We start from the raw sequence: 24968 nt of genomic DNA, 5'->3' as shown, positions 1-24968 counted from the left end.
ATTACCTCCTCGCTATCTAACTTTAATACAGTTTGAATTTCATTTCTTTTATGCTGCTCGCAATTATAATATTTTTCGCATTTGCAGAGAATCTCTAGCACGCGCAATTGTTTTTTATTAATTTTTTTTTCAACTACGATTTAAAATCTTTCAACCACGCGCAATATTTCAAGCGCAGACAAACAAAGTTCTGTAAATAAATATGTGTAAGTATTTAATCATGCATACAGTTAAATTTTCACACTCACACACACACGCATATTCACTTCCTATAGGGCCGCTTGGCGGTAAGCAATTTTATGCAGTTGCAGGTCTGACTCTGGTGGGCATTGCAAGCATTCAATGCTCGTTTTTTATAAGAAATAACAAAAACACCAAAACAAAACCAAAAAAAAAAGAACTGAAAATATGCCGCATGTGTGTGTGTGCTCGTTTGCTGCTGTGCATTAGAAAAATAAGTTTTTAATGTTTCGCAATTGACTGCCACATTTTTATAGTCAACACCAGCGTCGCTTTATTGCTTTGCAGCTTCTGCTTCTGTTGATTTTTTTTTAGTTTTGCGTCATTTCCAATATCAGCAAAAGCAATCCACTTTTCACTCTACACTCACGGTTTGCGCTGCTTACTCATTTCGTGGCATCAGTGAAAATTGTGCGAATTCAATGTAAAACTTTTGCATCAACAACACCAACTTCCAGACGAAAACTTTCTGACTCCACACCCTACATTTGCTCTCCTAGCACTCCAATATTTTAACCCCTTCCTTACTTACTGCTCTTTCACCACTCCGCACTCTCACTCCCATCTTCTGGCATCCCTATATGGTAAACAAACTTTTCTTCCGCCATTTATTATCAATGAGTTATGCCATGATATGGCCAAAAGTATAATAAAACTTTTTATGTTACTATTTCGCATCTCATTATGGCTCTATTGATGCTCAGCTTCGTAACCAAAAACTTGCACTTACTTGCCTGCCATCGCTTTGCCTCTACCTATCTCTCTCTTCGCACACTACAGTCTGTGTAAGTGTGTGTGTGTTTGCGCCCAAATTGAGTCGTTCGAACGCTTTCGGTTGATAATTTTCACTTCAACTCGAGAAGTAAAGCAAAAAATAATTGTCGTTGCATAAGCAAGTAGCTGCTTTATATCATCGACTGCATGGCGTGTTGCGCGCCAATATTTCTCAGCTCGATTGCAACAATTGCAATTACGTTTTTGTTTTTTATATGTTGGCGCCGATTTCGTGTGAATTATTATTGAGCTATTGGCTGTGAAATCAATGGCATGTGAATACATCGTAGAATAAGTGGGAATGTGTGTATGTGCAATGAAATAATGCGCAAATGAAGCAGCTGATTGCAGCAGCGCTTAAACTAATGAAAAGTTGGAATAAAACTTTCGACAGCGATATCTGGAAAATTGATAACGTAATGATACAGTTATGTGCGCGAGCAGAAGAAACTACATTTTTAAGGAATTTTTGGCGGAAAAATATAAAATTCGGTAAAGGAGAGGGAATACAATAGTGTTTAAGGCCATGCAATTATAGAAAGAATTGAAAGTTAAGTAAATGGAAATGGAAGCGAATTGCTCAAGCAACTCAATGCCTTCGACTTTTGTTGAAAAAATTTCTACAAATTAACTTGTATATCAACCTATGCGTAAGAGTCCGAAAAAAAAATTGCTTTCCATACAAATTATTAATAAGTTTTCCTTGAGCATTGTTGAGAAAGGGTCAAAAATGCCCATATAAGTGGATGGTAAGGCGATAAAATGTACTACGAAAAAATTCTCCGTTACATTCTACTATAAAAGTCTATGGACAGGAATAAGATATTAAATCCTTTTATACATGAAATGTTCGATAAACTATCCACACTTTCGCCCAAAATTTTAAAGCATTGGCCCACCATAAAAAAACTGACACGCTCTGGACTAGAACAGTATTCGGCAAAGTTGATCGCGATGATATCCTCTTTCATACTTATTGACATTTTTTATTATTATTGTTAGACAGTGTGGTTGATTTGAGTTTAAAAATTTATAGTTTAACCAGTTATATGCAACTCGACGATGGTTAATGGCATCGACTGCAGCCGAGTAAATTTATAAGTGGTGTTTTTTATAGCTGGCGGACATAAAATGGATATGGAACATTCAAAAATCTGTTTAATGTCCAGAAGAGTGGATTTATTTGGCAGATAACTTTAAAGAATTCATGTTTGAGTATGATTTAGGGCACGCGGTCGCCGTGACTGGTGCGTACATGACGTTATCTGGAGGTTCAACTGCTAGGGCTAGTTTTACCAAATTTGTTAAAATTTTAGAGAAATCTTATGGAACTTTTAAAATTCCATCCGCTCAATCAAACTACGAAGAAACAAAACTGTTTTAATCATCGGAAATAACTCACATTCCATTTCCTGACCTTAAAGTAAAAGCAAAATCAAAAAAAAAATAAAAAAAAATAAAGATAAAAATCAAATGAAAAAACTTACATTGCAAAAAAAAAAATTTGAGAAAGTTAAAAAAATTCGACTAAATGGCTTAAACTTTTGAAGAAAAAAACATACAAAACTAAAAAACCAAAATTACCCCAAATAAATAGAGTAAAATATTTAAAAAAAAATTAACTCTCCGTTGAGCATCTCTGCACCTTTTCTTGACTTAGGCTTCCTGGTACCTTCCTAAAATTTAATTTGCTATCAACTTATGAATATAACTTTTTAAAAAGGATCCTCGAACAGAACGAGAAAAGGCCAGACCCGGGTGCCCAGCTGAAGGTTTTAAAAAAGGTGTCCAACGAAGGTTAAAAAAAAATTAAAACGCAAGCGTCTGGAACTGCATCTGCTGACTTCAAAGTACCAACCAAATAACAAAAAATAAATAAATATAGGGTGGGCCATGTAAAATTTGCTTTTTGAATCGGCTTTAAAAAAAAAACTAATCAATATTTTTTCAAACTTTTTTTTTATTTTGAAGAATGAACATTGTCATTTATGAATGAAAAATAATATCGTTCTAAGGACTGCCACGACTGGCTTTACAGTAGGCCATATAAAAAATAAATAAACAATAAAACACAAAACTTTTATAAATTACAAAAATTATTTAATGAGCAAACTGAGATTTGTTAACATATTCGTGACTTCAACTTATAATACAATATAATAAAAAAAGAGGTTGTCTGTAAAGTCGGTTTACTGACGATAGTTTAACGTGACAACGTCATAAGAAAATACTGATGGAATCATTGCATTTTGCAAAAGAAAATTTTAATTTTATTTGTTTGATAGATATTTTGTATGGATATAGAGAAGGAGGTAAATGGAATCGCAATGGAATAGGTCAACACATTTACACAAACGTGAAAAATTTATCAAATTCATGAAAGATATCTTCAATTTTGATTGTGCATCAGAAGTTAATAAGTCAACAACACTAAGAGGCAACATCATCTATTTGACTTTTTCAAGACACTTTACACTCGAAACACTCCCTTTCATTTCCTACTTTTTCTATCATCGTCCTAGTCTCAACAGAGAAATGGTTCATTACCATGCACACAGGAAGAAAGCATATGCAAATACAAATGTGTGAATTTATATATAGGGGTTTTCAGTAAGAGCGCTTCAACTTTTGAACTTTTTTGAATAAAACACAAACGGTTTGACTTTTTTAACTAATTTTTTTTTATTATCGAGTTTGAACATATACATTTAAGTGTGAAATTCGATTTCTTTTGCATGACCACCGCGTGCACGTTTTACGAAGTCCAATCGTTGAACCCAATTTTCGACCACTCTTTTGCATAAATCGGCCGAAATTCCAGCAATTTCGCGTTCAATATTGGCTCTGAGCTCACAAATCGTCGCCGGCTTGTTACTGTAGACCAATGACTTCACATAACCCCAAAACGGGACGGCTTGTTAAATGGACCGTAAAATGGCCGTAATGCTCTTAAAGTAGCAGCAACAGAACGATTATTTTCATAAAAAATTTGCACGATTTGCAATCGTTGCTCAAGTGTGTAGCGTTCCATGATGAAATGTATACTAATGAAGTTTACAAATGACAAGCGAAAAATAAAAAATATTGCGTCGTTCGCCCTCCCTATCGGAAAAAAGTTGAAACGCACCTATTGAATAACCCTATACAAAATAAGCCTATTATACGCGTTCGAAGACTCCATTCTATTTTTTAACAACACGTGCTTCTATCCGCGATTAAAATCTCTTGTTGAATGCACAATATATCAAAGAAAATATAAATAGTTCCGTTATATTCCGCGAATAATTTTTTGTATGCATTTGTGCCTTAGCTGCGGATGCTATTAGATGGGTGAGGTGTACAACGGAGTTTATCCCAGAAGAAAACTTCTAGTTGAGGTTGAAATAACAACACAGAGAATAAAATTCATAATTTTATTTGTGGTTCAGCTTCAGCTTAAAAAGAGGTTGTCTATAAAGTCGGTTTACTGACGATAGTTTAACGTGACAACGTCATAAGAAAATATTGATGGAATGGTTGCAATTTTCAAAACAAAATTTTAATTTTATTTGTTTGATAGATATTTTGTATGGATATAGAGGAGAAGGTAAATGGAATTGCAATGGAATGGTCAAGTTACATTTACACAAACGTGAAAAATTACGAAACATTTATCAAATTCTTGAAAGATATGTTCAATTTCGATTATGCATCAGACGTTAATAAGTAAACAACACTGAGAGGCAACATCATCGATTTGCCTTTTTCAAGACACTTTACACTCGAAACACTCCCTTTCATTTCCTACTTCTTCTCCCATCGTCCTATTCTCAACAGAGAAATGGTTCATTACCATGCACACAGCAAGAAGGCATATGCAAATACAAGTATGTGAATTTATATACAAATGCGCATATACATACATATATATGCTCAAATATATCAAAGTAACTTAATAATAATTATAATAAATATAAATTAATAATAAATATAAATTTATAATAGTAAAATAAATAATAGGTAATAAAATTAAATGAAAATAAATAATCCACTTCGGATGAGTCAATTTTACGAAAACAGGAAAGCAATCTCAACGGTGATAAGATTCAAAGATGGTCTGAAATGGCTGTCCACGGTGTATATCGAAAAGATTTGCTGAGCCCACATGCCGATAAAAAGTTGTCGCACTTATGGCTTACCAGCAGGTCGATATTCACCGAAATGAAGAGTACCATTTTTGCCATACAAGATGTTGTGATTCCAAGAAGAATTTACATTAAATATGTAATGCAAGATGCAAATGCCGCTGCAGACAGATGTCGAAGATGCAATAGTCGGAGTAAGACATTACAACACGTGCCAGCTGCTTGCACCACATTGGAAAACTCTATGTATGTACCTGAAGCGACACAATGACATCGCGAAAATAATCCATCTAAGACTGACGCAGATGTACAACTTCAATCCATGCAAAATACCGTACTTCAGATACACCCCAGAACCTGTTCAAGAAGACTCCAACTACCTTCTATATTATGACCGAACAATTTTAACAAATGCAACAAGAGACCACAATAGGCCAGATATTTTCCTGATCGATAAACCTGAAACGACTGATTATATAGTTGATATTACTGTTCCTCTGAATAAAAACATGCAAAAAATATATGCAGAAAAAATATCCAAATATTCTGACTTAAGAATTGATGTCACATGCCAATGGAAGCTAAAAAGATGTATTGTACATACTACCAATTATCATCTCAGCCCACGGACTCGTGCATAAAAACTAAGCAGGCAACTAGAAAATTATTCAACTCCCAGAATCTCTAATTTTCGACATGCAGAAAACAGCTTTCTACAACAACTAAATTCTTGTCGTATAGTCTGCAACTTTTTACAGTTTTCTTGTTTTTCTTGTTTGTAAAATTGTAATATTTAATTTTAATATTTTGTACCTGTTATAAATTATTGGCTTGCAGCTAAGCTAAAATAAAAATTAATACAAATTAATATTCATAAAAAAACAATTCAAATAAACCATTTGGAATGTCTAGGAATGTCCGACGATATTGAATTACGAAAACCAAAAAAAAAAAAGAAACTGAAAACTTAGAGAAAAATGTATTGTAGAAAATAAAGGAAAAAATAAATAAAAACCAAAGACAAAAGAAATAAAAAAATAAAACTTGGTTTTTAATATTTTTTAATATAATTATATTTTATTTTTTTTGTATTTTATTTATTTATATACAATATATCAATAGTATAAAGTAAGAGGTCTTTTAATAGTATTTACTTCAACATTAGTATATTCAACTATAACGATTTAAAACCTTTTTTTCAGGTAGTGTTTTTTATAAAATATACATTTTTATATATAATATTAGCTTTTTTTCGGTTAAAGTTAGTTATATTATAAATATTATATTTGATTTTATAATATGTATATTATTATATTATATTCCAGTTAGGACTTTTTTAAGAAAAAATTTTTTTTTTTCATTTTTCTGCATTTCTCCCTCGAACCAACTCTGTCTGATTATTTTTTCATCGGTTTTATGGTTTTGATGTCGCTTCATTAGTGCAACCAATTTCATATGAATCGCTAGCCCATTTTGTATGCGAGTCGCATGAAAATCCGATTTCCCGTCTCTCCATTTTTCATGTTTCGCTCTTTGTGATTATTTATTCTCGGAAAGTAGGAATATAACAAGCGGCTTATTAAGTAATATTCGCAAGAACGCATTTCACAATTTATTGTACTCCACCACACCACTGCCACGTGTGCACAAGCTTTTCGACGCTTACTTTTACGCTTCACAGATAACAGTTACTTACTTTTGTATTTTCAAAATTTTCGCTTTTTTTCGCGTTTGCAGCCACATCAACCAATTAAGGCGCTTCAATTACGAGGCCAATATTTTTTAAGACATAAAAGAGAGTAGCGATGAAATAGGGGCGAAGAAGAATGTGGAAAAGTAAAAAAAAAAAAATTAAAATGGAAAAATACGAGGACAACAACAACAGCAAAATGGGTAAGCCGGATATCAGACCATAAAACATGGGAAGATTGAAAAAATTGGCAACAAAAGCGACTGCTTTTTCTTTATATAAATGTAAATGTATCAAGCGCACAAATGGAAACGAAAAAAATATGAGAAACTCAATTCAACAAATAAAAGAAATGAAAAATAAGAAATACAAATCAAACAGTGTCACAAAAATAAATGCTACCGCGCCTTATGAGGGCCAACGTGCAGCATCATTAGTCACGCGCTCTCTGGCTGAAGCGCGGCTTGGCTGAGTGGCAGCAATGCCTGCGGTACCTGAGCTGCGACAGCAGGACTACTTTTTGCCAGCTATGCGCTTGTCAAATTGTCCAACCGCCACTTTGTAACTGCGTGCAGCTGTGACAAAGCTGCTTCAAAAGGTGGTTACTGATTGTGTTTAGGGCAAAAAAGTAGTTCAGCCGAGGTGAAGCGCGCTTTGACATGCAAACAAAAGAAAAAAAAAACACAAGCAGAAAAAAAATATAATCCGAAACGAATACAAAATATAATAAATAACGAAATTTATAGAGCCAGCGTGGTATTTGTGCCTGCGCCTGTATGCGTGTATGTGTGTGTTTGCACATGAAATGCGCCAATTTTTCTTTAGCTGTCAAATTGACATTGTCAGCGTGCCAAATGCCACATCCAGATGCAAGTGTTAGCTCACAGCGCGTTCTCTGTGCACCTCACACCGCCCTTACTTTAGCTTCTCTCCCTCTCTAAATATAGCTATCTCCTTCTCTCTATCTCGCTACTGGAACCACTGCCGTTTCACTTTGCCAGCTGTCGCTTTTATCCCGTCCGTCTGCCTGTCTATCGCAATTGCAAAGCCAAAGCGTGCCAAAATGACAAATTACCGAGTGTTAACTTTACGTTAATTTTGCTACATATCTATACAAGCACAGACACAGACTTACACACACAAACACACATGCGCTCACGTTCAGCATAGAAGTGTTACGCCTCATACGCCTCGCCAGCTGGCGTTGCTACATTTCATTCGTATCATTCGCGCCATTAGCCCGGTTTCGTATTGTTGTTATTCACAGCGCTGGCAAGTGGCGCACCGTTTGCAATTTGCTAGTGACAGCCTAAGGCCTAAAAGTAGGCTATGCCGCACACTAGCGCACTCAACATAGCCAACAGTCAAATGCTGCAACAGTTCATTTGGTTTAGGGGTTTTGCGTTTTTTGTTTTTTTACTTCTTTTTCGCGTCTCACTGTGATGATTTAGTGCCACTAGATTTTCACAAACACAAACATAAATTTGAATTTGAAATATGCTAAGATTTTTGTTATAGTGCTTTGAAAATAAATGAAAACTGTTTTTTATAAAGGGCGGCCCTTTTTCACTGACCACCACATTTTTGATTCAGTTATTGATGTTAAAAATATTGTACATTATTAAATTTGTTTATCTATAAAATTTGTTAGTAACATTGACTTATTGTAAAGCTTGGTGATGTGCAATAATTGAACCCAATGGATTAACAAAAAGTGAACTAAAGCTTAACAACTATCAGAGCAACTGTTGCTTACAGTAACTCGACTTTACAAAAGGTAAAACAAACACAGAACAAACGAAGAAAATTTGAATATAATGGAGGGTGAGTTTAGAACTAACGCTGAGGGAGATGATTGCTCAACTTAATGGCATTGGTAATAGCCAGACCAACCCAGAAAGGTAAAGGTAAGCGCGTAAACTATTTTTTTATTATTTTCTCGTTTACTTCCTTGAAGAGCGTGGAGCCTCTATACTGCTTCTTCAACATTCACGCTTAGATCCTATTGTCCCAGCATTGTCGCGGCTCGTGGTTACGGCAGATAAGTCGTGCAGAATGAATCTTTTGCAGTTGTCCTTTGGTCGGTCGGAGTTTCTGCTTGTCTGAGGATTCTAAATCTGTATTCACGGTTTTAGCAATATATCATATTTGGTTTGCTTGTGAGAGGCATGAATAAGACAAGTGTTTTGCGTGTTCGGCGGTATTCTGCTATCGAAAAAATGGATCAAAGAAGTTGCATCAAATTTTGTGTAAAAAATGGAATTAAGTGCTCAAGAACACTTGAAATGTTGACGTGAGAGCACTCTAACTCAAAAAAATTTTTACAAACGGTTCCAGCTTTTCACAGAAGGTTGAGAAGATGTGAGAATTTTGTTATGGAGAATCGGCGAATAACAATTAGAAAAGTTGCTGACGATGTCGGCATATCGGTTGGCTCATGCCATGCAATTTGTTCGGAAATTGTAGGCATGAAGCGTGTGGCAGCGAAGTTCGTTCCACATTTGCTGAATTTGGCCAAAAACAATGTCGCATCAGTATCGCTCAGGAGTTGTTGAATGACTTCAACGATGATCCAGATTTGCTTAAAAGGATCATAACTGGTGACGAATCATGGGTATATTCGTATGGTTATGACATCGAAACTAAACCCCAAACGTTCCAATGAAAGAGTCCAGGAGAGCCAAGACCAAAAAAAGCGCACCAAGTTCGAACAAATGTCAGGGTTTTGCTAACAAGGCCTTAAGGTAAATAAGGAGTATTATATTACCTTGAAATTGGTGCCGTTTACATGAAGCTATACGAAATAACGCCCGGAATTGTAAAACAATATTCATGCACCTGCTCACTCATCTTTGCTATTGAGCGATTATTTTGCTGAAAATAACACAGTTATCATGCCTTAACCACCGTATTAAACAGATTTGGCCCCTGCGACCTTTTTCTGTTCCCTAGATTGAAGAGACCCCTTGAAAGAACAGCGTTTTGCGACGACTGAGAAGATAAAAACCGCTGAGAGAGCTCAAGGACATACCAAAAAGTGCATATCAGAACTGCTTCGAGGATTGGAAAAACCGCCATGGTATTATATCTGAGGGGGACTACTTTGAAGCAGATAAAAAAAAATTGATGAATAAATAGATATTTTTGGAAAACAATGAAAACTCATCTTTTTTTTTTCAATATACTTCGTGTGCCGGGATATTTTTTATGCGTAATATGTGGCTCGTTATTTTAAAACTTATATGAAGAAAAGATTTTACATTTTAGACCACCTTAAAAGTGACAAAAATACTTTCTATCATTACGTTGACATTTAAGCCCCAATTTTTATTAAATGATATAATGCCTGCGATTGCTACACTCCGTTTTAAGGTTTTGTGCAACTCAAAGGCTATGTTTTACTAGTAAAAACTCAGAGTTGTAGCCATAATGCAATTTTTTGCTGTTCCCAAACTTAACGCCCTCACTTTATTTTAAATGTAGTTTCTTAGGGTGTCTTTAAAAGCGGGTAAAAGGAAAACGAAAAAAGAATTTTTTTTGGCCATGCGAGGTTCGTTTAAAAAGTTGTCAGCCTTCAACAACTGGTCTTCCAAACAAACGTCTGTCGCTGTATAAATGTCGCTATCGTGTGAAATACGTTCTTTAAAACAAAAACAAAACTCACAAAATGGCGGACGTTCAAAGATGAAAACCCTTTTTTTTACCCTTTTTTTAAACTTGAAGGCACGAGAAAAATGCTAAAAATTTTTTTCCGAATGATCGTAGTTCACACGATAACGATATTCGTACTGAACAAGAACCTTTTTGTCTTTTTGCTTTCAGACACGTGTGAGTCCCTGAATTCGTGTCGCTAGCGACATACCTTTTTCTGCAAGACCATTTTTTGAAGATTGAGAACTTTTTAACGACCCTCGTAAGGCCAAAAGAAAAATTTTTATTTTTTAACAATGGATCAGAAAATAAAATGCTCAAAACAAAAATAAAAAGCTTTCTTCTTTTTCGTTTTACACGCTTTTAAAGACACCTCAAAAAACCACATCTCATAAGAGGCCTTAAAGCTCTAAAATATTGATACATCCGTTTTATTAAATAAAATAAACTTTGCCTATTAAGCTTTTTGGTGCAATCCTAACTGTACGTACAATACATAGAAAGTTTCAGATATTTTTTGCAGCTCAAAATATTAACTAATAGTAGAATTAGTTAAATAATAAAAACTGTATGGGCAAGGAAATTTTCTGCTTTATAGCAATTTGCCGTTTCCAAAAATCGAGCATGAAATGCTAAAGTTTTAATTAAAAATGAATTTTGGCCATTTTTAAGGTGGCCAAAAAAAAATTTTTTTTTTTCATTTCGAAATAACTTCCAAATATGCTTTCAAGTATGAAATGAACTTTTTTCTTTTTAAGGACTGACACAGCCGAATGCACATATAAAAAGTTTAGTTAAAGTGATTACAAAATACAGATTTTGATAGTTTTTCGGGTGGTGAACATTTTTTTGTTTTTGTTTCAAGCAACTCCCAATAAGTTTGTAAATTTTGCAATTTTTTGTTTTTTATTCAATTTTTGTTTGCTTTGTTTTTGTAGGCAAATCGACCCCGCCTAATGCACACACATAATTATATTTCACCTTTTACCGGAACTGCTACAACTATTCATCGTTTTTGACATTTCACTAATTTTTAAAATTTTTATTTCTCTTATTTCAATTTAGTTGCAGTTGCTTTTCCTTTTGTTTTTACTATTTTTTCTTTGTGCTTCATTTCACTCACCTCTGTCCATCCACCGCGAATTGTTCATTCTGCAAATACAATTTTATGTACGGCTGTCGCGTATGCAATTTATAACGACAATTTAATGCACGCGGATATAGGCCAGGATATGCGGGCGATTGCACGTAACACGTTTGCAATCTGCAGTCGCGATATTCGCGCTCACAGTAGGACCTGCAATGAAGAGAGAAAGAGAAATGAAGCGGGAGTTAGTGAAATAAATGAAATGAAATATAGGTGTGCCACAATGCGTTAGAAATAAGAGGAAAAAATATTATAAAATTTACTCACTACAAAGTGGCAAAAGTAGCTTAAAGGAAGAAAAAAAACATAGAAAAATGTTTAAAAAAAGTTGAACCCACTACGTAAACCTAAGAGCAAAAAAAAAATTGTATTGCGCGTGCGGGTATGTGTGTGCGGCGCCTGTGTTGTCATGAAATGATTTAAAGCGCTCGAGATAATGCGCAAATATACGTATAGTAAGTGAGGTGGCGCACGGTGAGCCGGAAAAGCGTAAAGCCGGGCTAAAGTGATTAAGGTAAGTAGAAAAGTGCTGCATATACTTAGGCGCTGTACGTTTTTTCTTGTTGCTGCTTTTTTTACTACAAATGACACAAAAATTTACAGCACACAGCTTATGAAAAAGTAATTTTTTGCTGGAAAGTGTTTAATTTGTTGGAAATATTTGCGTGATGGTACTTTTTGGAAAATTCTTTGGATTTTTTCAAAAGCACTGAAGTAGGGGATATAGAGTGATTCAAGGGTGATGCAAGGACTTTGACAGCATTTGATTGTGAAAGTTTTTCCGAGAATTCATAATAAAGGCTTTGGCAAACTAAGCTAGGGAGCAATGGTCAGTTGAAAAGCCTATTCTCCAAACGTTTCATAAAAATGTTCATTCTGCAGGCAGTGCATTTCGCCTAGAACAGCAAGATTGTAGACAGAATAGATCGACAACAGGTTCATTTAAATAATTCGCGCTTACACCCTTCTCGGATATTTGGCCGAGCTCCTTCACCTATTTATGGCGTGTGTACTGATGTTATTCTGCAAATGGACGGCAATACAGTTCTGAGCCGACTCTGCACGGCAGATATTTTAATGAGGAGCATTTTCATGGCAGAAATTCACTCGGAGGTTTGCCATTGCCTATTCAGGGGCGACCGCTATTAGAAAAATACTTTTTTTTTTTATTAGAAAAGTAATTTGAGTGTTTCAAGTATGGACATGCGAAACTACACACTTCCGAATGTTTGTCACGCTCCAACCCATTCGGACAAAGATGGCCACCGTAATAAGTTTCAATCATTTTAGCGCGTTGTTCTATCGTGTAAAATTATACATCTGTCTACTTGACAAATGTCAAAGAAAGCATAAAAAAGGTGCTGTCTACCAATTATTCACTACTTATCTAAACGGTACTTTTGAAAGACTCTTCATTTAAAGGATATTGTGTTTCATGCATAAATACCATAGCCTAAAAAAGATGATGAAATCAAAACAAAAGAAAATCATTTCGATAAATTTCCTTGTGCTTTATTTGTAAAAGAAAATATGCCATCTTATTGAATCACCATCTAGAAAAAAATGTTGCCTTTTGTTGTAGGTTATATCTTTTTTAAAGCTAAGCTTTCTGTTGTCAAGCACTTTTTAGATCTCGATACTGCTTTCAGATTATTTATTTGCTAATCACACCAAAGATTATGCATCGTAAAATACATTACTCGTCATTTCTCCTATAAAACGTCGCTTTGACGTTAAACACTGGACTTCAAAGAGCACTAAAGGGAAGTGAGAATAGGCCTCGAAAGGCCAACATTGCACTGCACACATATAAAAAAGCGGTCGGAATGAAATGGGGGTAAACACCTCGCTCTAGGCTTTACACTTCAGTAGTTCGGCTTATTTTGCAATATGGAATACTTGTGTGGTGGCAAGTTATATGAAACTGCTAAGCAAGGTCCAAGGAACTGCGTTTTTATGCATCACCGTCGCTTTACTCACCACCCCTAATAAAGCGCTCGAGGTGCCAGTCAACTTGCCTGCTCTAAATCTGGTAGGAAAACGCGCGGCCGCCGCTTCAGCGCTTAGTAGTATGGCGCTATGGAAGACCGGTGGTTCGGCCACGCTTCTATACTAAATACTATGAATAGTTATTATAAAGGGTGGTTAAATTTCAAGGGCCGATGTTGAATGTGAACCACACCTAAACGTCAACGACACCGTTGGACTTCTGTCTTTGGGGTTATTTGAAAGAAAAGGTGTACGTCGATAAGTTAGCAACAATTCACGAGCTAAAGGATGAGATAATTTGGCACATTAACGGCATAGAACCTCAATTATTCCTCAGCGTCATCGAAAATTTTGACCATCGGATGGAGGTGTGCCGTCGAGGCCATTTGGCCGATATTTTGTTTCATGCGTAATTGAGCTATACCAATATTATCATAATAAAGAGAAATGACAATAATATGTTAAAAAAAATTTATTTTATTTAAAATCAACACCGGCCCTTGAAACTTAACCACCCTTTACAATTAAGAAATTGACTACTCTTCCCCTAAACTCATCTTCAAGGCCAACATCCCATCAAACAGAGAGTGGCAAGCTCAAAGCTCATGGAAAAGAGGGGAAATTAATTTTTACACGGATGGATTCAAGCCAATAAAAAAAGTAGGCTATGGAGTTTTTTCAAAAGATTTAGAACTAGAACTATCTGCCCACTTTCGGACTACTGTAGAATTTTTAGCCATAAAAAGGAGGTACCTGTATACCTCAACACAAGCACGCCGTAACAAAAATTACGATAAATATTTTCTCGAATAACCAGGCGGCCATCGAATCAAGGGTTGCTGATAGCTCAAAGGTTGCTAGCAGCTATGAATGATATTAGCACCGTCTTCAAGGTGAATCTTGGATGGGTTCCGGGACATAGAGGTATTGAAGAAAATTACAAGGTCAATGAGCTAACCAGAAAGGGTACTCATCATCCGCTGCTTGAAAACAGAGGTAATATTGGAATTCCTATGGCAACTTGCAAATTAAGCATAAAAAATAATATTCTCGAGGTAACCCATTGGTCATGGAGAGAAGAAAATATTTGTGTTACAACCAGGTTAATTTGATCGCAAATAGAGAAGAAAAGGTCAGGAGAATTGTTCAACCTCTCAAGAGAGAACACCTCGAAGGTCGTGGCTTGTGCCACCCATCATTGGCGTCAGAGGGAAGTACTCTTCTTGTCTAGGAATATTTTTTCATGAATATTGCAGAAGTTTTAGAGATGAAGAAGAGGAAGAAACAGTAGAACATTTCCTCCATAATTGTCCAGCCTTAGCTAGGAGTAGAGCAAGATTGTGGGGGAAAATACTCTTTTGACTCACTGATGGAACTATCCGGTGTTGCGATAAAATCTATCCTACGCTTTATGAGAGCATCTAAATGTTTCCATGATGAATAAACACTGAGGCTCCCCTGTTGCACAGTGATACCACAAGCAGCCTACCTGGTCCAAGTGAGTTGGCTATTCAGGATGCCACAAAATCCTAACCTAACGTATACTACACGAACGATTTTTAATCCCATCGAAATTGGAACATGTTTCATTAATTAGAATCCAATTTATTCTACTAATTTTTATAGCACCAAATATTCCACTTAATTTCGCTAGAAAGCCAAGAAGCTTCTCCTGCTTTGCTCTTTAGCCGCTAAATTTTGTCAAACCTTTCACAAGTAATAGTTCCATGCGAGCATTCATAAAATCACTCGTGTCCAGATGTGCCATATAATCCTTAGTGTTTATTAATGGTTCCATTACTTGTGATGAACTTTTTGAGCATATGAGTTTGAATTTTTTTTGAATTCTTTCCTTGGAAAATATGTAAATTTTCCTATAACAGAGGCACTTACTGAGTTCTATAACTAATCTATAAGTGATTGAAATATTTATTCGTATGCTGAGACTCCTACAGCACGCGACCTCTTTTTACATGCTTATTTTGTTATTGTTAATTTTTATTTTTTGTTTCTTGGGTTTTGGTCATTGCATTTGTACAAACATGAGTGCTGCCTAGCAACCATCAAATAAATCCAAGTTTCAAACTCTATACAAAAATTAGAAAATTTCCACAAAGTTCTCATCACAATTCCACGGTTTTTAATAAAACTTTGTGGCATGCAGATTTTCAGCTTTTTAAATTTTAGTCTAACAAAGTGAAAGTTAGAAGCTACAGAAAAATCCCGTTGACTTTTTATAATTTTTTTAACGCAACGTTATTGCGCATTTGCGCCATGTTAAAAGTGGATGAGATGCTGTCCTTTTGTCACAGGCTGTAAATTTCTATTGCTTTTAGCATTGTACAGAAAGTTTATGAATCGTTCGGAACGTAAACTATACTTTTTTTTTGGTTTTCAGAGCTAAAATAACCTACTTAAAGAGTGAACATTTTAGGTTTTGGTAAAAAATGCGAATGACAAATGCGGCACTTTTCGTTCGAGAAATGTGGGAAATAATGGACTGAAGAACGCTTGCACGATTTACCGAAAAATCAGTTTTAATGATGAAGCGCCATTTTCACCTCGGTGGCTAGGTGAAGGAACAGCTTTGTCAAATTTGGGTTTGAAAAATCTACACACTGCCAATGCATCAATGGCGAGTGACTGTGTCGGACGAATTTTGATCGGGCGGCATCATTGAAATTTTTTAATTTTTATTTTTTGTTAAGAAAATGGTCCAGAACCTGTCGCTAAAGTCAATAGGGAGCTTTAACAATCCATGTTGACTTCGTTCTTGTTTCTCACAGATTCAAGAGAATGCCATAGGTAGTCTTTTGGTTTTAACAAGACGACGTTACGTAGCACACAGCCAACCTCAAAATGAGAATGATGAATCTTAAGCTTGGATAATAATCGATTAATATTCTCTGTGACCATGAGTGCGTACTTTCTCTGATGAATTCAAAAGCTATCTGAGGAGTGAAGTATAGTAAAAAGTTGTCAATAAAATAATAAAAATCGAGAATTTTTAGAACTTGATTTGAAATTACTCTGATCACATTTTACTGTATGTATATATTTGTGTGTTTTGCATATTTCCCACTGCGCACAAAATAAATAAATATAAATAAAAGTTCATGAACTGATTTGGAAACTCTTTGTAAACATGAGGTATTGGCTGTATAAAGTAAACGAAATGAACTCTAAGAAAATATGTGTACAGATAAAAAGATGTGTAAATAAATACACACACACACACACACAAATGTTATGAGCACCTACACACACTTTTAAGACTTTATACTAAGGCATGTGCTGAAAATAATTGCTTATTGATCAAAAAATTTCAAAACCAAAAACAAAAAATACAATAGCATTGCAGTAAAATATATTAATATATATATTTTTCTTTATTTCCGAAAAGCCTGTTCATGCCTTGCTGCCACGAAAATACAGAAAGAAAAATACGATTTTATTCTATTGCCAGCAGCAGGTCGTCACACGCCACACAAAGCTTAATATTGCTACTAATAAAATATGTACATATTTTTCCTGTTTTTTATGACATTTATTAGTTTTCTTCCTATACAAAACAAAAAGAAATTGTTAGAAAAGTAGTGATTAGTTTGCGCATACAAGATTTATGCCTGCAGCAATAGAAGCATAGAAGTTAGATATCCTTTATTATACTACTAAAACTATGCTCCTTCCATCCTTTATTTGAATTCTCTCAATGTTTGAATTACTTGGAAATGGTTTCTTCTTTGCTCAAAGCAATCATCGGAAATGAGTTACTACTTTGTACTGTGTTGACTGAGAAAATCGATGTTAGTATAAAGATAAGTATGGACTGATAGAAAGCAAATTCATTGTTGTTTATCAACTCGACTGGTAATTGAATTTTACTTCAATGGCCGTGGAGTCCGATTGAGGGGGTATTGTGCTGAAGTGGGACTAGGCGGAGTTGTTAAGAAAGGAAAGAAGGAAGGAAGGAAGGAAGGGAGGAAAGCGGCGACTGAAGTCAAAAGCGGAGCTAAAAAACGAATATGGGAAGAAGGGAGAACAAGCGGAGCCTGCTGGTTGGACACCCAACAGGAAGGAGAAGTTTAACAAATAAATTTAGAAAGCAGATAGGAATTTAAAATAATTTATTTAATTTACTTTCAGGAGAAGGAATGCTGGGATGGAAATCTGAGTTGATTCCAGCTTCAGAAAGATAAAAAACTAGCCGTTTTCAGCAGTACTTGGTTGCTGGGATTGCTAAAGCTTCAGGGAATGAACTCAGCAAATGAAAGAGGTGTATATAGAGATATGATAAAGATAGATATAAAGATAAAGATAAAGATAAAGGTAAAGATAAAGAGAGGGATAAAGATAAAGATAAAAATAAAGGTAAAGATAAAGATAAAGATAAAGATAAAGATAAAGATAAAGATAAAGATAGAGATAAAGATAAAGATAAAGATAAAGATAAAGATAAAGATAAAGATAAAGATAAAGATAAAGATAAAGATAAAGATAAAGATAAAGATAAAGATAAAGATGAAGATAAAGATAAAGATAAAGATAAAGATAAAGATAAAGATAAAGATAAAGATAAAGATGAAGATAAAGATGAAGATGAAGATAAAGATAAAGATAAAGATAAAGATAAAGATAAAGATAGAGATAAAGATAAAGATAAAGATAAAGATAAAGATAAAGATAAAGATAAAGATAAAGATAAAGATAAAGATAAAGATAAAGATAAAGATAAAGATAAAGATAAAGATAAAGATAAAGATAAAGATAAAGATGAAGATAAAGATGAAGATGAAGATAAAGATAAAGATAAAGATAAAGATAAAGATAAAGATAAAGATAAAGATAAAGATAAAGATAAAGATAAAGATAGAGATAAAGATAAAGATAAAGATAAAGATAAAGATAAAGATAAAGATAAAGATAAAGATAAAGATAAAGATAAAGATAAAGATAAAGATAAAGATAAAGATAAAGATAAAGATAAAGATAAAGCAATCTACTCCTTTACTTCCAACTGAGTATATACCTATAAAATGAGACTTTCAGCTAATAGTCCATAGATGTCGCAAGGAGTATTTTTAAACCTTCCCAAATGTCCTGTTTTTTTCGTCTGTCATCTGTCAACAATATTCAGTTCATTGTTTGTTAAGTTTCATACAACAATGAATTTTTGTCGCTCCTAAAAATGTCGAATTTCGTGCCTTCAAACTACGATTTGCGGACATCGTTGATTTTCTGTTATCGATTGAAGAAAATGCTTCTCAAGCTCATTAAATGCTTATAGAAGCTTATGGTGGACATACTCCAAGTAGAGCACAGTGCTTCAGGTGGTTTGAAAAATTCCGAAGTGGTGATTTTAGCGTGGAGAACGAGGACCGTGGCCGGCCACCGAAAAAGTTTGAGGACGCCGAAATGCAAGCATTGTTGGATGAAGATGATGGTCAAACGCAAGAAATGATGGCAGAGCAGTTGGGACTGACCCAAAAACCATTTCCAAACGTTTGAAAGACATGGGCATTATTTTAAAGGTCAGAAGATGGGTGCCGCATGAATTGACAATGTGACATTGCACCACCACACCGAACAAGAGCGACCCGGTAATTGGTGGAGCCGTACGATTGGGAACTGCTAGTGCATGCGGCTTACTCACCAGACTTGGCGCCTTCCGATTATCATTTGTTTGCATCGATGGGCACGCACTTTCCGAGCAGCACTTCAATTCTCATGAAGAAGCCAAAAAATGGCTCGATGATTGGTTTGCGGCCAAAGACGGCCAATTTTTTTGGCGCGGCATCTACAAATTGCCTGAAGATGGGAAAAATGTGTCGCTAGCGATGGCTTTTATTTTGAAGATTAAATTTATAACCATTTTTTGTTAATAAACATTTGAAATTGAAAAAAAGTTTCATTCCATAGGTATATACCTGGTACTATAACTAAGATTTAGAATTTAAACGTAGTCTTGCACGTTTATTATTTATTTATTTATTTTCTTATTACTTTTAAACCAGCCTGTGCAATCTAAAAAGTGGTACGCAGTTCAATATTCAATTAGGTCGCTAATAAATTGATTACAGGGCGAAGGGCACTTCAGAAGAAGAACAATCATTGAAAGTAATAACATTCCTCAGCGCAAACATTACTCCACTTTTTTATTGCACCTACCTATGTAACTCGCTTCAATTTTCTGCTTACATTTCTGTTTTTTTCGGTCAACTTTTTTCTTTACCAACAGAAACCTCTTTAACATCGTTACTACCGTTACCATCGTGCTTGGCTGCGCATCGTCGCGCTTATCAAAATATGATTACGGCAGCGGAAAGCACTTAAGTTACGCATAATAATAATAAAATTAAATTATTGCCTTGTCTCTGCGGCAGAGTGAAAACGAGCGTAGGACAATCGAGGCAAAATGTATTGAGGGATGCTGGAAAAGGTCACAGCACGCAGCCCGGCGCAGGCAGGCAGGCAGGCGTCTAAGGCATCTAACGCAGATTGAAAACTACCAGCAGCCAGCGTACATTTGTGGCACCATGGCACAACAATGAAACATTACCTCTCACTAACTACATTTGTATGTCGGTGGCGGTGAAGGCAACGCGCCGCTGGCGTATACGTAACATTTAGCGCCAAGGCACTGCTGGTACGAGCATTTGAACTGAGCAAAATTGCAGGTATTTGTGTGTTTATTGTTTTTTTTTTTGCCTTTTGGGTCTGTATTTTATGTAATAATATATATTTTTTAATGCGTCTAATGCATTTGTGCGTGTGTAGGTGTATGTGTATTTGCGCGTTTACCCACTTACCCTTGCACCACTTCGCCGCGTCGATTGGGATACAATTCCGGATGTTGGCCATAACGTAAATAAACTTCCGTTTGTTGCTCAGCACGCGAATCAAATGTGAAATATGTCTGTAAAGAGAAATGGAACGAGAAGAAGATTGAAATGAGTGATGTGCAAATACATAAATATATGTGGAGGGCGTTTAATAATTATAGTGCACGATTTTGCTGATGAGATTTTTACAATTTGCTTGCTTCTTATTTAAATTTGATACATTTTTAATAAAAATATAGTTATTTCTTTTACAAAAAGCATATAGATCTAAGTATCAAAGTTTTTGCAAATTAAAAATTAAAACATTTTGGAAATAAAAATAAATTTTAATTCTTTTTCACAATTTCAGAAAAAAAAAATTCAAAATTTCATGAAAAATTTAAAAAAAAAAGCAAAACGTAGAAAAAAATTCGAGTATGCAGTTTTGTAGCTCCTTGAATTTAATAAAAAACAAAAAGTAAAAATTTGCTTCTAATTTTCAAAAAAAAAAAAAAATTTTTAATACGAGTACTCAATTTTTTAGCTTCTTGAATTCTAAAATAACACTGTGGAACAAATTCAGGTTAGCAAAAATTAGGTCCATTCTGAGAGTGGCGGGTGAAAATAGAGGCGAAATTAGAAGACCCGTATCGCGCCGTTTTTTTATGTTAGTTCGATTTTTTTTTTAATCGGCCTTCGAAGTAGTGGTGGCAAACTATCGATAGTCGGCCCCATCGATAGTGGGCGATAGTATTTTAGTCACTATCGATAGTGAACTATAGTATTTTTTCTCACCATCGATAGTGCCGATAGTGTTAGACTTTCAATAGTATCGATTGCGTTCAATAAAAATTAAATGTAGAGTACAGAAAAAAACATTTACAAAAATTTAATTAATCCAAGTATTTTTATTTAAAAAAATTAACATATCTGCATTTTTTTCTTTTATGCGGCTTCTTTTTTCAGTTATAACTAAACCGGCCTTACTGAAAACTCTTTCCGATTCAGTTGATGTGGCCGGTATACATAAATATTTTGAAGCCAACTTCTTTAAAGGAAAAAAATCATTTTCAATTACCTACAAATAAAAAAAATTCATTATACATATTATTTTTTTTTTAATTCATAATTTTAGTTTACCTTCCAAAAATCTAAAGGATTTGAATCTTCTGCCGTATTTTCTCTTTCTAAATATTGACGCCTGAGAATGATGGCATCCGCTTTCTTCGACTTTATTTTCTCCGCATTTTTCTTCTCTATAAATGCGAAAAGAGAAACACTTTTTGGTGGTGCATTATTAGTTGAAGATGGCGGTTCATTTTCGAGAAGACTCATAACTTCATTATCTAAGCAAATGATTGCTTGTTCTGCGTTGCTGCTAGAAATAAATCCTTCACGCTTGAACCGAGGGTCGAGAAGTGACCCCAATCGTGGAGCAGTTCGTGTTTCATATTGAAACATTCGCTTTCTCAGTCCTTCAATTAAGTTTTCGCATAGAGTTATGGCTTCAATTGTTTCTATTTGGCATTTAATTTCATACATCCTTTGATACAGGCCATACACAATGGGTATTATCAAAGACAAGGTGACATTGTTCCCACAGCAAGTTTTTGTAGCTTCATCGAAAGGACGAAGCAGATTTTCTATTTCGCGTACACAATTTTTTTCATCAGCAGAAAGAGGTGGAGGAGCTTTACCTATAGCTAAAAGAACAATAGCGGCAGCATCGTGTAAAGTTAACAATCTCTCTAGCATATTATATGTGCTGTTCCATCTTGTGGGCATATCCTGAATCAATTTCAATGGTGTTGGTGTATTTTGCGCTTCTTTCAATTTTTCAGTCGCAATAGAACTGCATTTGAAAAAGTGTACAATATTTTTACATTTTGTTATAATAGGCTTCAAATATCCATCCTCCGCCTTCAGCATCAAAGCGTCGTGCACAGCGAGATTTAAAGTATGTGCAACGCAAGGTAAGTGTGCAATTTTCAATATATCACATGCGTTTAACATAGATTTTGCGTTGTCAGTAATGATGCAGATAACCTTATTAAAAATGTTCCACTTTTTTAGCACATCAGAAACTGTATTTGCAATGTTTTGTGCATTGTGGTTCAAAACGTCATTTAATTTTTTTGTTTGCAGTACAGCATTCTTCAACACAAACGATTCTTCGATAAAATGACATGTCAATGTTATAAATGCTTCATTTGCGGCAGACGTCCAAAGATCCGTAGTGATTGCCACATGCTCAACTGCATTCAAATGTTCTTCAAGTTTGATTTTTTTTTCGTCATACATATTCTTCACAAAAACATTTTTCAATGTATTTTTGGACGGCAACACATATCTGGGATCCAAGACTTTGACGAAGTTGCGGAAACTAGTATCCTCAACTAGATTAAATGGTTGCATTCCTTCACCAATCAAACTTGCTAGTGCAACGTCAATGTCAGCTTTTCTTTGAGAAGAGCTATCATATTCTATAGCCCTTTTAAAAAAAGAACTCACTGACCGAGAACTTGTGCGACAGCTTGACGAAGTTGTTGAAAACTCATTTTCGTCTTTTTCAATATTTGGATGCATCCTTTTTAAGTGGTCTCTTAAATTTGTAGTGTTGCCACTAGTCTTGTACTCACGAGCACATTTAACACATTTTGCCAGTTTTTTGTCATCCGACTTATTAAAATATTTCCATACCTTTGCAAATATAAAATAGTTAAATGTGTTATATAAGAATTAAGAATTCACTCACTGAAGATATTTTAATACGTGCTTTTTTGACACCATGTTCTTCTTCGCTTTCCGAAGAACACACGCATTCGACTGCATTTTCTTTTGCTCCTATTAAAAGTAATAAAATCAATCTTCACACGGCTTAATAGATATATTTTCACCAAATAGATTAATACCTTTTCCGTTTATTGTTATAAACTTGTCCATTTTGAAAATTTCTTTTAAGCAAAAATAATATTACAAGTAAAAGTGAAAATAACTAACGCGCCAAACAAAGAATAGTGATGGTAAATTTTCACAGCTGGATAAAGTAAAAACTTCGATAGTATTTTTTCGATAGTTAAGGACCATCGATAGTAACGATAGTGGTACCCCATCGATACTATCGATAGTGCCATCGATAGTTTGCCACCACTACTTCGAAGTTTGCAGTCAAATGCCGATTTTCACTATATTGTTTCGTAAGTACCACAAAAATTTTCGAAATCAATTTTTTCAAAAATTGTAATTGTTGCACAGGTCTCTAGCAATTATTTGGCTTTTACAGATTGAAAAAATATCAATTAGTCGAGGAGTTATAGCCAAAAAACCATATAAACAATTTTGCTCCGATTTCGAACTGTGTTGAATTGAATTTTTTCAGTCTAGTGTGAATTTTTTGAATTTAACGAATGCTAGATATATTTTTATATGACAAAAGTCATCTGATTATTTTATTTCCAGTAGGTAAAAACCCTGTTTACTTGAAAATATTCAAACGTTTTTTTGTTTTTTTTTTAATTTTAATGAAATTTTGTAGATTTTTTTTTGAATTTTAATAAAAATTTTTTTTTTTAATTTTTCTAAACTTTTAAAACATCGATGTACAGTTTCTATAAGAGAAAAAACGCCATTTTTACAAAAAAAATAGTTTAATTAAAAAATAATCAAATAAATTGTCAAAACTTGTATATAAGTCCCCAAGCCCCCGAGCTATAGTTATTAGTATGTTATTGTGAAGTAGCAAAAGTAAAGGGTGCCTAGTAGCAAAAATAAAGGACGCACAGGCACTAAACTGAAAAATCTCCACACTATATTGCATATTTATGTCATAAGAAGGTATTGCTGGGTACTTGTTGGCATTCCATTTTTTATAATTTTATTCGCTTATTCAACTTCTACTCAGCTTTACTCCATTTCCAGTTGCGGTTAGCACTTGACTGTTGTTTGTTTGCAATTCAATTGCTTTCTGTCCCTTCCGGTCCATCAAAGTGCTTTGTCAATAAAACGTAAGTTGTAATATATTTTATAGCTATTATAACACTTCACTTAAGTACTAACAATGCACACAGTAAAAGTGCGCCTCACAAGATGTACAAGATACTATGACAAGAGTTATGATTAAGAAATGACTGCGATCAGATACAAGTATAGGTAAGAGAGAGTCCAAAGGAGGAAAGAAAGAGAAATATTCCGTTTATATAATCCGTGTCATTTCAGGGAGTTACACATACCAGAAGTAGCATGCAGCAGGCTATCGTGGTAGTTATAATATTTGAACAAAAAAACGTATGCATACGTGTACTAGCATCTAAAATTAGCTCTTGGTAGACTTAGTTCCAGGATACCATGGCATCTAAGCAAGGTCACCCTTGAATGAGGGCACTAATAGCTAGCCAGAAGTAGTTTCTAGCTTACATAAGCGAAAGCTGTATTCATAAAGAACAGAATTTACCTCCAAATTCTTTCATCATGGCGTAACTATGGCGTCAGCCGGCATAATGACGATACTCATATTTGATGAATGCTCGCACATT

General features: G+C 34.7%; 1 protein-coding gene across 1 annotated transcript in view; it reads right to left on the bottom strand.

Annotated features, from left to right (window-relative positions):
* LOC128867214 (uncharacterized) overlaps positions 1-24968 on the bottom strand; it is a 160537-nt gene that overhangs the window by 73125 nt on the left and 62444 nt on the right. Inside the window, exons 4-5 of the mRNA XM_054108314.1 lie at positions 20425-20531; positions 11603-11776 (exon numbers count right to left, since the gene is read on the bottom strand). Of these exons, the coding sequence (XP_053964289.1) occupies positions 11603-11776; positions 20425-20531 (281 nt within the window). The remainder of the gene's footprint in view (positions 1-11602; positions 11777-20424; positions 20532-24968) is intronic.

This window comes from Anastrepha ludens, chromosome 6 (assembly GCF_028408465.1).
Source record: "Anastrepha ludens isolate Willacy chromosome 6, idAnaLude1.1, whole genome shotgun sequence".
Lineage (NCBI taxonomy): Eukaryota > Metazoa > Arthropoda > Insecta > Diptera > Tephritidae > Anastrepha > Anastrepha ludens.
Note: the sequence above shows the minus strand (reverse complement) of the source record. Positions and strands in the feature narration are given on the sequence as shown.